General features: G+C 40.2%; 1 protein-coding gene across 2 annotated transcripts in view; it reads right to left on the bottom strand.

The window, feature by feature from the left end:
* ADAMTS14 (ADAM metallopeptidase with thrombospondin type 1 motif 14) overlaps positions 1 to 7,562 on the bottom strand; it is a 250,961-nt gene extending 243,399 nt beyond the window's left edge. For both annotated transcript variants that reach the window (XM_082269283.1, XM_082269284.1), the window contains exons 1-2: positions 7,155 to 7,562; positions 5,644 to 6,041 (exon numbers count right to left, since the gene is read on the bottom strand). In XM_082269283.1, the coding sequence (XP_082125409.1) occupies positions 5,644 to 6,041; positions 7,155 to 7,239 (483 nt within the window). In that variant the 5' untranslated portion in view covers positions 7,240 to 7,562. The remainder of the gene's footprint in view (positions 1 to 5,643; positions 6,042 to 7,154) is intronic.
* Positions 7,563 to 12,687: the final 5,125 nt, after the last annotated feature.

Genomic DNA, 12,687 nt, shown 5'->3' with positions numbered 1-12,687 from the left:
GACAGCTCCGAAATGAAGAAGAAAAGCTCTGCCTCTACTGATATAGTCTTATCCACAGAGAGAGACAGTGTAGAACAAGGCATGGTAATTCAGTAAATGTGAAAAGACCAACTGCATGTAGATCTGCAGATAATACTGGTTATTTGTCGTCTGAAAATGCATAATTTACAATACTTCCCAGAATTTCCTAAAACCAGCATAACACACTCGATTCCAGCTGAACATATATTGTTGAAAAAAGTGGTTGTTCTCTTTAAAATAAATAATCCAACTTCTGTGCTTTTCACAGCAGTACATTTGTTCTAATGTTAGTGCCTCTTTGTCAAAATAACCCTCTTGTCAAAACTGATACTAAAAAGTAGCAGACATTGCAATGAAAAGATGATTGCTATTGTCTAGCATCTGCCTGTGACTATTGTGTGGCCACATGACCATAATTACTGGGCAGTCTCATAAGGAGGGAGAATTGCCTGTCATTTTTACAATATGCATCTATGAGTTTAAAGATAATCTGTGAAAGAGAATTGTGAAAATGGGAATTTTTACTATAACACACATATGCAGCTGCGGGTTTGTGCCTGGGGTCCAGTGCATCCCTGTTCACCGATTCAGGTGCGAATCAGGTCTAAATATTTGCCTGAATTCGCACCTGAGTCACACCCAAAGACCCACAGGACCCTTTTGCAATCCAGACGTGGTCGCCCCAAGACCTGTGGGAACCGGCTCAATTGAGAGACGGCCACACTCACCTGTCATGCAAATTGGATGCAGGCAAACTCGCATCCAATTCACATATGTGTGAGCCCAGCCTAAAGGCATGCATTCTTATCTGGAGCATATGTGTTCCAGATCTGTGTTTCACTAGGTAGTAAAGGCAGGATCAGGATAAGAGCCTTGAAGCTTGCACCTGGTGGTAGTTGCAAAAATATTTGTTACAGTTTAGCAAGTCTAAATTTTCTGTAAAAAAAAAATTAATTTTAGTGCACACAAATGCAAAATAATCCCCAAATTTTGGAAAATATAAAAGATGAGGATGTGTCGAGTAAATAGATCCCAAATATGTCAAGCCTCAAAATTGCTTTTGCCTGCAAAACCGCAAAAAAAAAAAAATAAAAACACAGTTCCAAAAGTTCTCTATAGGTAATGCTTTTAAAACCTTTAGGCTACAGTGGTGATCGAAAATTTGGGCACCCCAGGTAAACATTTGTATTAATGTGCATAAAGAAGCCAAGGAAAGATGGAAAAATCTCCAAAAGGCAGCAAATTACAGATAAGACATTCTTGATGACTGCCATTTCTTAATTACATTCCGAACAGAGGATATTGACATCTGAAAATGCTTTGCTATCTTCTTATAGCCTTCTCCAGCTTTGTGAGCGTCAACTATTTTCAGTTTCAGTTTTCTAGACCACTGCTTAGAAGATCCCATAGTGCTTATTGTTGGGGCAAGGTCATATGAGTCTGGGCATTTAAAATCTTTGAGATTGACATCACCTGGTCTTCCCAGATGATGATTGAGAACAATCCATGACACTGGCAGGTCTCAGCCTTGCAAAGGGGACAGTGCATGCTATAAATTCTGCAGGGTGCCCAAACTTTTGCAGACACCATTTTTTGGTTTTGATTTGAAAGTGTCAATGATGGAAATAAAATCTAACTTTTGTTGACATATTAGAAGAATGTCTAATCTGTAATTTGATGCCTTTTGGAGATTTTTCTATCTGTCCTTGGCTTCTTTATGCACATTAATACAAATTTTTACCTGGGGTGCCCAAACTTTTGATCACCACTGTAGGTTCACACTAATGTGGGCCATGCGGCTCACATTTGAATGGGCTGCTGTGCCTGTGATTACCGCAGGAAAAAGGTGCATGCACCTTTTTTAAAAATGCAGCCGCAGGGAAACCGCATGGTATTTTTGCTGTGGGCTGAGATGTGTGGGAATGCCATACCGAATGCATGGCAGCCTCCCGTGACTCGTAAAAGCAGCATGATTTCTCTGCAGGTGGTTGCGGGTTCGAGAACAGGTGCAATTCCTACAATCCTGAACCAGTCCCCACTCTACGAGCAAGTGTAAACCGAGCCTTACCGCTCATCTATTAATATAACCATGAATGACTGCCCCAAAACTATTACTCTCACTATAGCATGCATGATATCATCCAATATGTGTGGAAAAATTGCAGTTTGGTACAAACATTGTATATATGCATGGGGATTTTTTTAAAAAACTGGGGTTGTCATTTATTATATTAAACTTGCAGATGCAAATGATCTGTTCTCCTCAAGAGAAAATCAGGGGTCTATTAGCCCCTAATGTTACCTCTGCACTCTTCTGAAGCCGATAAAGCACAAACAGAGCTAGGAGTTTTGATCGTTCTGAACCTCAAAAATGCTCAGAGCTGAGTGCTACTAGATTCCTAGTTAATAAGGGAGATCAGCAAATGAATGTTCGCTGATCTTTGTCCAGGCACATGCCATTGACATCCTGGGCACACAGGAGAGACAGTTAACTTCAGGACACATGGCGGCGGCAGGGGTAAAAAAAAAATTGAAAGGGTTTTTAAACATTTTCTGATCAACTCAAAATGGGGAAGCGTTGTAGTATTCTTTAAACTGATATTGAGAATGTTTATGTACAGTATCTTTCAGTAAAAAAGGTAAATAATGTTAATGGAAGAATGTTATACTGTATATGATGTAGAAAAGCCACGTTTGAGATTTCATTGGTTAGATTTCTTCACTGATTCTTGTGTAATTCTGAACACATGTGCATGTTGAGGTGTGGTTAACTGAGTGAAGAATTAGTCATCCAAAATTCCTCAGATGCTGGAGTTCATTCAAAAGAAAAATAACACATGGCTAATTTACATATAAAACTTTACCATAGGATAGACTACGTAGTCCCGAAAGACAAACATGATGAGTATTTTGTTATCAATATAAACAGATTAGATTCCTGCTAAACAACCAGAGGACTGTGTTTCATTTTGATTAGCTATACACCTTCTATGCATGGGTTTGTTTACAAACTATATATGGAATCCCAATTGCAAAAGAGTTATGTGTACTTGGCATGTGTAACTACTACCTCTTCAAGACCACTTCTGAAAATAGAACCACAATGTATTCGAACAGGTTCAGTTTATAAATGTATCATTACTACCCCAATTCCTAAAAAGTTAGGACGCTGTGGTAAATCATCATAAAACAGAATGCAATGATTTGAAAATCTCATAAACCCATATTTTGTTTACAATAGAAAACATATTAAATGTTTAAAATGAGACAATGTACCATTTATGAAAAAAAAAAATAAGGTCGTTTTGAAATTGATGGCAGCAACACATCTCAATAAAGTTGGGACAGAACAACAAAAAGCTGGCAAAGTAAGTGGCACTAACAAAGAGCTGGAAGAACATTTGCAACTAATTAGGTTAATTAGCAACAGGTCAGTAACATGATTGGGTATAAAAAGAGCATCTTAGAGAGACAGGGTGTCTCAGAAGTAAAGATGGGCAGAGAGTCAGGGTGTCTCAGAAGTAAAGATGGGCAGAGGTTCACAAATCTATGAAAATCTGTGTCTGAAAAAAGTGTTGAACAATATCAGAACACTGTTCCTCAATTTAAAATTGCAAAGACTTTAAATGTATCATAATCTACAGTACATAATAGCATCAAAAATTTGGAGAATCTGGAAAAAATCCAAATGATCTTTGGGCTCTGACTGCCTTAAAAACAGGCATTATCTGTCATGGACATCACTACATGGGCTCAGGAAACCTTCCAAAATACACTGTCTGTGAACACAGTTTGCCATGCCATCCAAAAATGCAAGGTAAAGCTCTATTATGCAAACAAAAAGTAATATCTGAACATGATCCAGAAACACTGCCTTCTTCTCTGGGCCAAAGCTCATTTAAAATGGCCTATTGCAAAGTGGAAAACTGTTCTGTGGTCAGACAAATCAAAATTTGACATTATTTTTGGCAACCATGGGCACCAGGTCCTCTGCACTAGAGAGAGAGGGACCTTCCGGCTTGATATCAGCACTCAGTTTAAAATACTGCATCTCTGATGGTATGGGGATGAATTAGTTCATATGGAATGGACACCTTGCACATCTGGAAAGGCCCCATCAATGCTGAAAGATATATCCGGGTTTTAGAGCAGCATATGTTCCCATCCAGATGATGTCTATTTAATATGCATATTTCAGCAAGACAATGATAAACAGCATGCTGCATCTATGACAACAGCATGGCTTCGTAGTAGAAGAGTCTGGGTGCTTAACTGGCTTGCCTGCAGTCCAGACTTTTCACCAACTAAAACAATATTGGCACATCTTGAAGAAGAAGAAGACCCAGGATTGTTGAGCAGTTAGAATCCTATATCAAGGAAGAATTGGACAACATTCTCATCCCAAAACTTCAGCAACTGGTCTCCTCCCTTCCAAATGTTGTGAAAAGAAGAGGGATGCTACAGCATGGTAAACCTAGCCCTGTCCCAACTTTTTAAACGGTGTTGCTGCTATTAACTTTAAATGATCCTATTTTTTTCTTTAAAATGGTAAATTTTCTTGGTTTAAACATCAATATGTTTCAGATTTTCTATTGTGAATAAACTATGGGTTTATGAGATTTGCAAATCATTGCATTCTGTTTTTATGTACATTTTACACAGCGTCCCTATGTTTTTTTGGAATTGGGATAGTAATGATACATATATATGAACCAAACTTGTTCAATTATATTGTGGTTCTATTTTCAGAAGTGGTGGTGAAGAGGTAGTAGTTACACATGGTGCATGTCAAGTACACATAACTCTTCTAGTGCTAGAAATAACCTCACACTGAAATGACAAAGTATAGTTTTGGCATAAGTTTATCTAAGTTTTACTTTTAGTCTGCTGCACAACATAGTTCCCATCACATAGGATCATTGTGTTCAACCAAAAATGTTGGCTGTATAGGAATGGTATTAAAATAGGCCATCCACATTTGTTCTTTAAGAATTCAAATGAAATTCTTGTGAGGACAGTAGTTAGAATGGGAAAGATTTCAAGCTCAACAGCTTTTAGAATTTAAAGGACCACTACTGAGGAAATATTAGGTTCTGATAACAGTATATGGTTAACATTTTAATAAGTTCACTATATTCCTTTTTTTTAATGTCACATATTATTTGTCACCACATTTACATGGGTGCCAAGTTTTTCAGCAATAGTGACTGTGGCAAGTGTTGGGACAAACTACAGTATAGCCCTGCCAGGGGTAATTTCAAAAGTTATTCTTAATTTTTATGGTTATTTTAAACCATCACTGCTTGTAGTAGCTGTATGCTGTTGACAGAATACAATACTTTTAGCAATAGTGGTCATTTTTTGCCTTTTGTCTTTCAAACAACTTTAGACTCCATTCACTTAGCCATAATGATCATCATTTGCCACAAAGCCTGATACAATGAAAGCTGAAAATGATAATCCTTGGCTAAAACAATGGCCACTATGTTACATAACATGTTGCTAATTGTGGAATTACCCATTATGTATACTGAACTATCAAACTTGTTCATGATTAGTTGCATTTGGTGTCATGCAATAAATTGGTGTTATAGAGCATGTACATTTTTTTTCTTGACTCACCAGTCCATCACAATTGCTAATTGCCACAGTTGCTCCAGGCATATCTGTAATGTCTCCAGTATATACACAACCCGCATGAATGGAATCTTGAGAAATCTCTTGGAAATCCTCCTGCCACTCTATGGTAGCCTCGTGTGAAACTAAATGTCTTTTGGGTTTTAGGCGAAGATGCAGCTGTTTGCCAAAGACGGTAACATTGAAATACAAGGAACTATCATCTGACAGAGTCGTTTTGGGATCGGGGATACTTCGGGCCACCCTCTGCCCAGGGTGCTTTAAGGTCAGCCCACCTCTTCTACTTCCTGTTGTTGACACCACGTGGGAAAGATATCGTCCCAAATAATCTGTACTGAATGGTACTATCACACCATATTCACTAAGCTTTCCAGACAGGCGCTCTATTGGAAACAAACAAGAGCTTCAGAAGGTTTTACAAAATTTTCATACATTTGATACATGCTATGAACACAGAAAAGTTGACTTTTGGGCTAAGCCTTTTCTAAAATTGGCAACAGAAATATCCTAATAGTTTGGATGTAGCCCAGCTCATGTAAAAAGCACTTCAGCCTTCATGCACTCAAGGACATATTGCTCTTTTTTTTGGTCAAAAAATGTATTAGGTCTTGTGAAGCAAAACAGTGGCTGAGAACATTCACACAAAATATCTCCATACTGTTAAGTATTGACCTTTGTCAGTGTTGTAAGAAACATTTACAGCTTTCCCTGCTGCATGCTCATTACACTTTCCCCGCCAGGGGGGACGAGTAAAGCCTTGACTTGTAGCCCCATCCTGATGGAGCAAGGTTATTGACACCTGTCAAAATAAACACACCTATGAATTAATGCACAAGTAACACTGCATACATGATGTGGACATCTAAGGTGGCATACCCTGGTTTCAAGATATAATTCCCTACCAATATATGTGATCATTTACACATACTTGGTGTGCACTATCATGGTCCTAAACGTTCTACAGCTTAACAAAAAAAAAAAATAATATTCTAGTTCAATATTTTCCCATCTCTACATTTTGTATTAAACTGTATTAACCTAATATGCAAGTATGGCTGTTTTAGGAAAGTTCATGTTTAAACTCAGTCAGAGCCCTATGCCTGAAACATGAATGCCGGTTGTTAACTGAACACCATGCACTTACTTCTACTGTCAGAGAGAATTATTAAGCTGTGTCAGTGTAATGAAGTTTAATGTTTCCCACTTAGCAAGCTGTGTGCAAGATAAATCATTTTGATTATAAAAAAACAAAGTAAAAAAACAGACATTCATAAGTACAAAAAGTGTGATTGCATGCAATTAGGAATTTTACACAAGAAAATCACACTTTAGTATTTGATCAATCGCCTCTGTATCACTCTGTATGTTTTTTAAAAGACAGTATGCTTTTGCTTTACTATATGTGTAGATAACATCCTTGCAACTTAACCTATCAATTAGTGTACTTGAAACGAAAGGCTTAAATACACCAGTAGCAGTAGTAAGCCAAGCCGTACCTTTTGCAATAAATGAATCCACAGTCAGCCAACAGAATGATGTAAAAAAGCAAGTAGCAATTCCATACATGTAGAGAAAATCCATTGGATATTAGTTAGAAGTGAGTTTGTACAGTTTATCTAGGCAAGATGAAGTCGAATGAAAGAGTATCCAGTAAGTGAGAAGGTTGAGTAGCTTTTTTCTTCTTTGGAGATTTCCTACTTTGCTTGCTTAGCAGGGCATTTAGAGTGAGAGAAGGATCTTGCAGGATTTTGCACAGCCAGCCAGGCGTTTAACAATCTGTTCTCCTCCTGTTGCAGTACAGCAGATTGACAGATCAGGAGAGGCACACTCTAGAGTGGTGGGGGAGAAAGCTACACAGGATTTGATACAGTCTTTTTGGACCCTTGTGAACTGTGTACATCCAGGAGAAGCTCCATCCATTTAGGAAGGCAAAAGAAAGAGGGGAGGAGGAGAAAGAGTGGAAAAGGGAGGGAGGTCTGGATAGCCAGAGTACATTACAGCTCTCAGCCAGTGTTGCAAATACTGACATCATCTGTAACATTGTAGTACAGACACACCCAGGGTTCCCTCTGTCCCTCCTCTGGACACAGAGGGTCTCCCAAATCTGTGACATGTGAAACTGTACTGTGCCTGGGACCATGGAAGGAAAAAACAGAATGAGTCCACATTGTGAATAATCAAATCTGCATTTCCTGTACGAAAAAATACACCAATGTATTGACAGAAAGTAATTTAATTTATTTCCTGTGTGTTGCTCAGCCATCATTGCAATTTCAGTTCTAGTATTTTCCTTATTAATTGATTATACATCTTTGACATGCATTATGTCACGCCAACGTATTTGTTTTTACCATATGTTTTTGGCGTGTTCTACATTTACATGATTCTAGCACAAACCGCATGGTTTATTTACAAAATGTAACAAAAAAAGATTAGGTTCGTTAACAAAAAAAATAATGTATAGCCTTTCATGTTTAGCTTGTATAAAAACCAGTGGCGGCTGGTGCTCAAAATTTTTTTTGGGGGGGGGGGGGGCGTAAACAAAAATAAAGTATTAGGCATTGCTTTGCGGCAAAAAACGCTGTAAAAAATTGCGTGACTTTGAGGTCACAAAAGTGTGAAAGGGGCCTTCAGTAATTAAGGTATAGTGTGCCCCCTTTCAATGCAGAAGAGACCAGCGTGCCCCCTTTCAATGCACAGTGACCAGCTTGCCCCCTTTCAATGCACAGTGACCAGCGTGCCCCCTTTCAATGCACAGTGACCAGCGTGCCAGTTTCAATGCACAGTGACCAGCGTGCCAGTTTCAATGCACAGTGACCAGCGTGCCCCCTTTCAATGCACAGTGACCAGTGTGCCCCCTTCAAAACAGTGACCAGCGTACATTCCCCCTTCAATTGAGAGACCAGCGTACATGCCCCCTTCAATGCAGTGACCAGCGTACATGCCCCCTTCAATGCAGTGACCAGCGTACATGCCCCCTTCAATGCAGAGACCAGCGTACATGCCCACTTCAATGCAGTGACCAGCGTACATGCCCCCTTTCAATGCAGAGACCAGCGTACATGCCCCCTTCAATGCAGAGACCAGCGTACATGCCCACTTCAATGCAGAGACCAGCGTACATGCCCCCTTCAATGAAGTGAGCAGCATACATGCCCCCTTTTAATGCAGTGACCAGCGTACATGCCCCCTTTCAATGCAGAGACCAGAGTACATGCCCCCTTCAATGCAGTGACCAGCATACATGCCCCCTTTCAATGCAGTAACCAGCGTACATGCCCCCTTCAATGCAGTGACCAGCGTACATGCCCCTTCAATGCAGTGACCAGCATACATGCCCCCTTCAATGCAGTGACCAGCATACATGCCCCCTTCAATGCAGTGACCAGCGTACATGCCCCCTTTCAATGCAGAGACCAACGTACATGCCCCCTTCAATGCAGTGACCAGCGTACATGCCCCCTTTCAATGCAGTGACCAGCGTACATGCCCCCTTTCAATGCAGAGACCAACGTACATGCCCCCTTCAATGCAGTGATCAGCGTACATGCCCCCTTTCAATGCAGTGACCAGCGTACATGCCCCCTTTCAATGCAGAGAACCGTGTGTGTGCCCCCTTCAATGCAGTGACCAGCGTACATGCCCCCTTCAATGCAGAGATCAGCGTGCGTGCCCCCTTCAATGCAATGAACATTGTGCCGTGCCCCCTTCAATGCAATGAACATTGTGCCGTGCCCCCTTCAATGCAGAGTTCAGCGTGCGTGCCCCCTTCAATGCCCCCCCGAGACCAGTGCACTTACCTGGAGCAGCCCTGGGGCGATGGCTTCTCTTGTCTTCTCACTCTGGCGGCGCGTCTTCTCTGGTCCTCCCGCTCCCGCCTCCTCCTCAGCCAATGGCATGGGGTTTTCCATGCGGTCGATCAGGAAGCCGGTATTAGACCGGCTTCCTGATTGGCCAGGAGGAGGATCGGTGTGACAATTTCATTTGCTATTGTCACACAATTTTTTTTTTTGGCGAATTTTCATTTGCTATTGTCACACAATGGGACTACCCTTTGCATCACCCTATTCGAGCCTCTGGCTCTAATCGGGTGATTTAAAAAAAAAAAAAGCTCCATGCGTCCGGTGCCCTTCATGCAGATTAGGGGGCCGGACGCATGGATGGGGGGGCGGCGCCCCTGCGCCCTCAATGCACCAGCCGCATTGAGGGCTGAACCAGCGAAAGAGTATCTGTTTTAACCACAGGAGGGATTGCAAATCTTGACAAAAACCTGTTGTCTGTTGACTAAAAGGGGGAGAACAGTCTCTGAGCACATAAAAGACTTGCTACTGGATTTTTTTAGAGGTCAGTGGGAAAGCTTCACTTAGGCAGGTACACCTGGATGTTTAATCCGTTTTACACAAAGCGCCACCCCTTTGTCAAAAGATGGTTATTTTTTTAAAAAGTCCATAACAGGCAGTCCCCGGGTTACAAACATCCAACTTACAAAGGACTCCTACTTACAAACGGAGGGAGACAACAGAAAGTGAGGAGAAATCTACCCCTAGGAAGGGAAACTCACTCTTGTAAGAGTTCTCATGTGGGGTTGAGCGAACACGGACTGTATTGTTCGGGATCGTACCCGACTTTTGGGTGTATTTTTACTGTATATTCGGGATACAGTCCGTTCGGTAATTTTATTTCATGTTTTGGCGCGGTTTTAATGGCACGGTTTCAACTGCTGCAGGGCAGCCAATCAACAAGCATTTAACTAGTGTGCCCTTAGAAGCCATCACAGCCGTGCCTACTAATGGCATGGCTGTGATTGGCCAGTGCAGCATGTGACCCAGCCTCTATATAAGCTGGAGTCATGTAGCGCCACTCGTCATTCTGCTCTAACTACTGTAGGGTCAGGTTCCTGCTGCTGCTGATATGAGGGAGAGATAGGAGATTATTGAAAGGGGCAGGCTGGAGATTGCTTTCAGGGAGAGAATAGGAGAATCTTCTTTAACCACTTGCCTACAGTGCACTTTCACCCCCTTCCTGCCCAGACCGATTTTCAGCTTTCAGCGCTCTCACACTTTGACTGAGAATTACTCAGTCATGCAACACTGTACCCATACAAAAATTGTGTCCTTTTTTTCACACAAATAGAGCTTTCTTTTGATGGTATTTGATCAATACTGGGTTTTTTATTTTTTGTGCTATAAATAAAAAAAGACTGAAAATATCGTGAAGAAAACAAATTTTTCTTTGTTTCTGTCATAAAATTTTGCAAATTAGTCATTTTTCTTCACAAATTTTGGCCAAAATTTATACTGCTACTTATCTTTGGTAAAAAAAAAACAAATAAGTGTATATTATTTGGTCTTTGTGAAAGTTATAGAGTCCACAAGTTATGGTGCTATTCATTGAAAATTGATCATACCTGATGTACTGAAGGCCTATCTCATTTCTTGAGACACTAAAAGGTCAGGAAAGTACAAATACCCCCCAAATGACCCCTTTTTGGAAAGTAGACATTCCAAGGTATTTAATAAGGGGCATGATGAGTTTTTTGAAGTTGTAATTTTTTCCCACAATGCTTTGCAAAATGAAGATTTATTTTTTTTTTATTTTTTTTTTTTTTTACAAATTGCCGTATTAACAGGTTATTTCTCTCACACAGCACATGTATACTTGCAACTACACCCCAAAACACATTCTACTCCTCCTGAGTATGGCGATACCACATGTGTGAGACTTTTTCACAGCCTGGCCACATACAGAGGCCTAATATCCAAGTAGCAGCATCCGGCATTCTAGGAGCACAAATTACACATATCATTTCCTGACAACCTATCGCACTTTTGAAGGCCCTGGAGCACCAGGACAATGGAAACCCCCATAAAATTACCCCATTTTGGAAAGCAAACAGCCCAACGTATAATTTTTGAGGCATAATGAGTCTTTTGAATATGTCATTTTTTTCCACAAGTTTTTGGAAAACACATTTTTTTTACACAAAGCTGTCCATTTATGCAATATTTCTAACACATCGCATGGACATAGCAAAACTTGCACCCCAAAATACATTCTGCTATTCCTCCTGAGTATGGCGATACCACATGTGTAACACTTTTTCACAGCCTGGCCACATACATAGGCCTCACATCCAAGTAGCGCTTTACACAAAGTTGTCCATTTATCCACTTTAAGACTGGGCCTATTTTTGACACTTGATGTTTACAAGCTAAAATCATTTTTTTTGCTAGAAAACTACTTTGAACCCCCAAACATTATATATTTTTTTTTAGCAGAGACCCTAGAGAATAAAATGGAGATCGTTGCAATATTTTTTATCACACCATATTTGCGCAGCAGTCTTCCAAATGCGATTTTTTTGAAAAAAATTCACTTTTTTGAACTAAAAAATAAGAAAACAGTAAATTTAGCCCAATTTTTTTCCATAATGTGAAAGATAATGTTACCCCGAGTAATTAGATACCCAACATGTCATGCTTCAAAATTGCGCATGCTCACAGAATGGCGCCAAACATTGGTACTTAAAAATCCCCATAGGCAACATTTTAAAAATTTCTGCAGGTTACTAGCTTAGAGTTACAGAGGAGGTCTAGGGCTCAAATTATTGCACTCGCTCTAACGATCGCGGCGATACCTCACATGTATAGTTTGAACACCGTTTACATATGTGGGCGGGACTTGCGTATGCGTTTGCTTCTGCGCGCGAGCTAACGGGGACAGGGCGCTTTAATTTTTTTTTTTTTTTCCTATTTATTTTATTTATTATTTTTTTATTTTTACACAGTTTTAAAAAAAAAAATGTTTTGATCATTTTTATTCCTATTACAAGGAATGTAAACATCCCTTGTAATAGAAATAGGCATGACAGGTCCTCTTTATTGTGAGATCTGGGGTCAAAAAGACCTCACACCTCACAACTACACTAAAAAAGAAAAAAAAAAAAATTGTTGAAAGAGGAAAAAAAAAAAGCGGCCCTTTAAACCGGTTGCTAGGCAACGTCTTTTGACGTAGCTCCGGTCCTCCAAG

The sequence above is a fragment of the Pelophylax lessonae genome (assembly GCF_965119305.1).
Source record: "Pelophylax lessonae genome assembly, chromosome: 9".
In the NCBI taxonomy this organism is placed as follows: domain Eukaryota; kingdom Metazoa; phylum Chordata; class Amphibia; order Anura; family Ranidae; genus Pelophylax; species Pelophylax lessonae.
The sequence above is the reverse complement of the archived record's forward strand: the minus strand, read 5'-3'. Positions and strand labels throughout refer to the sequence as shown.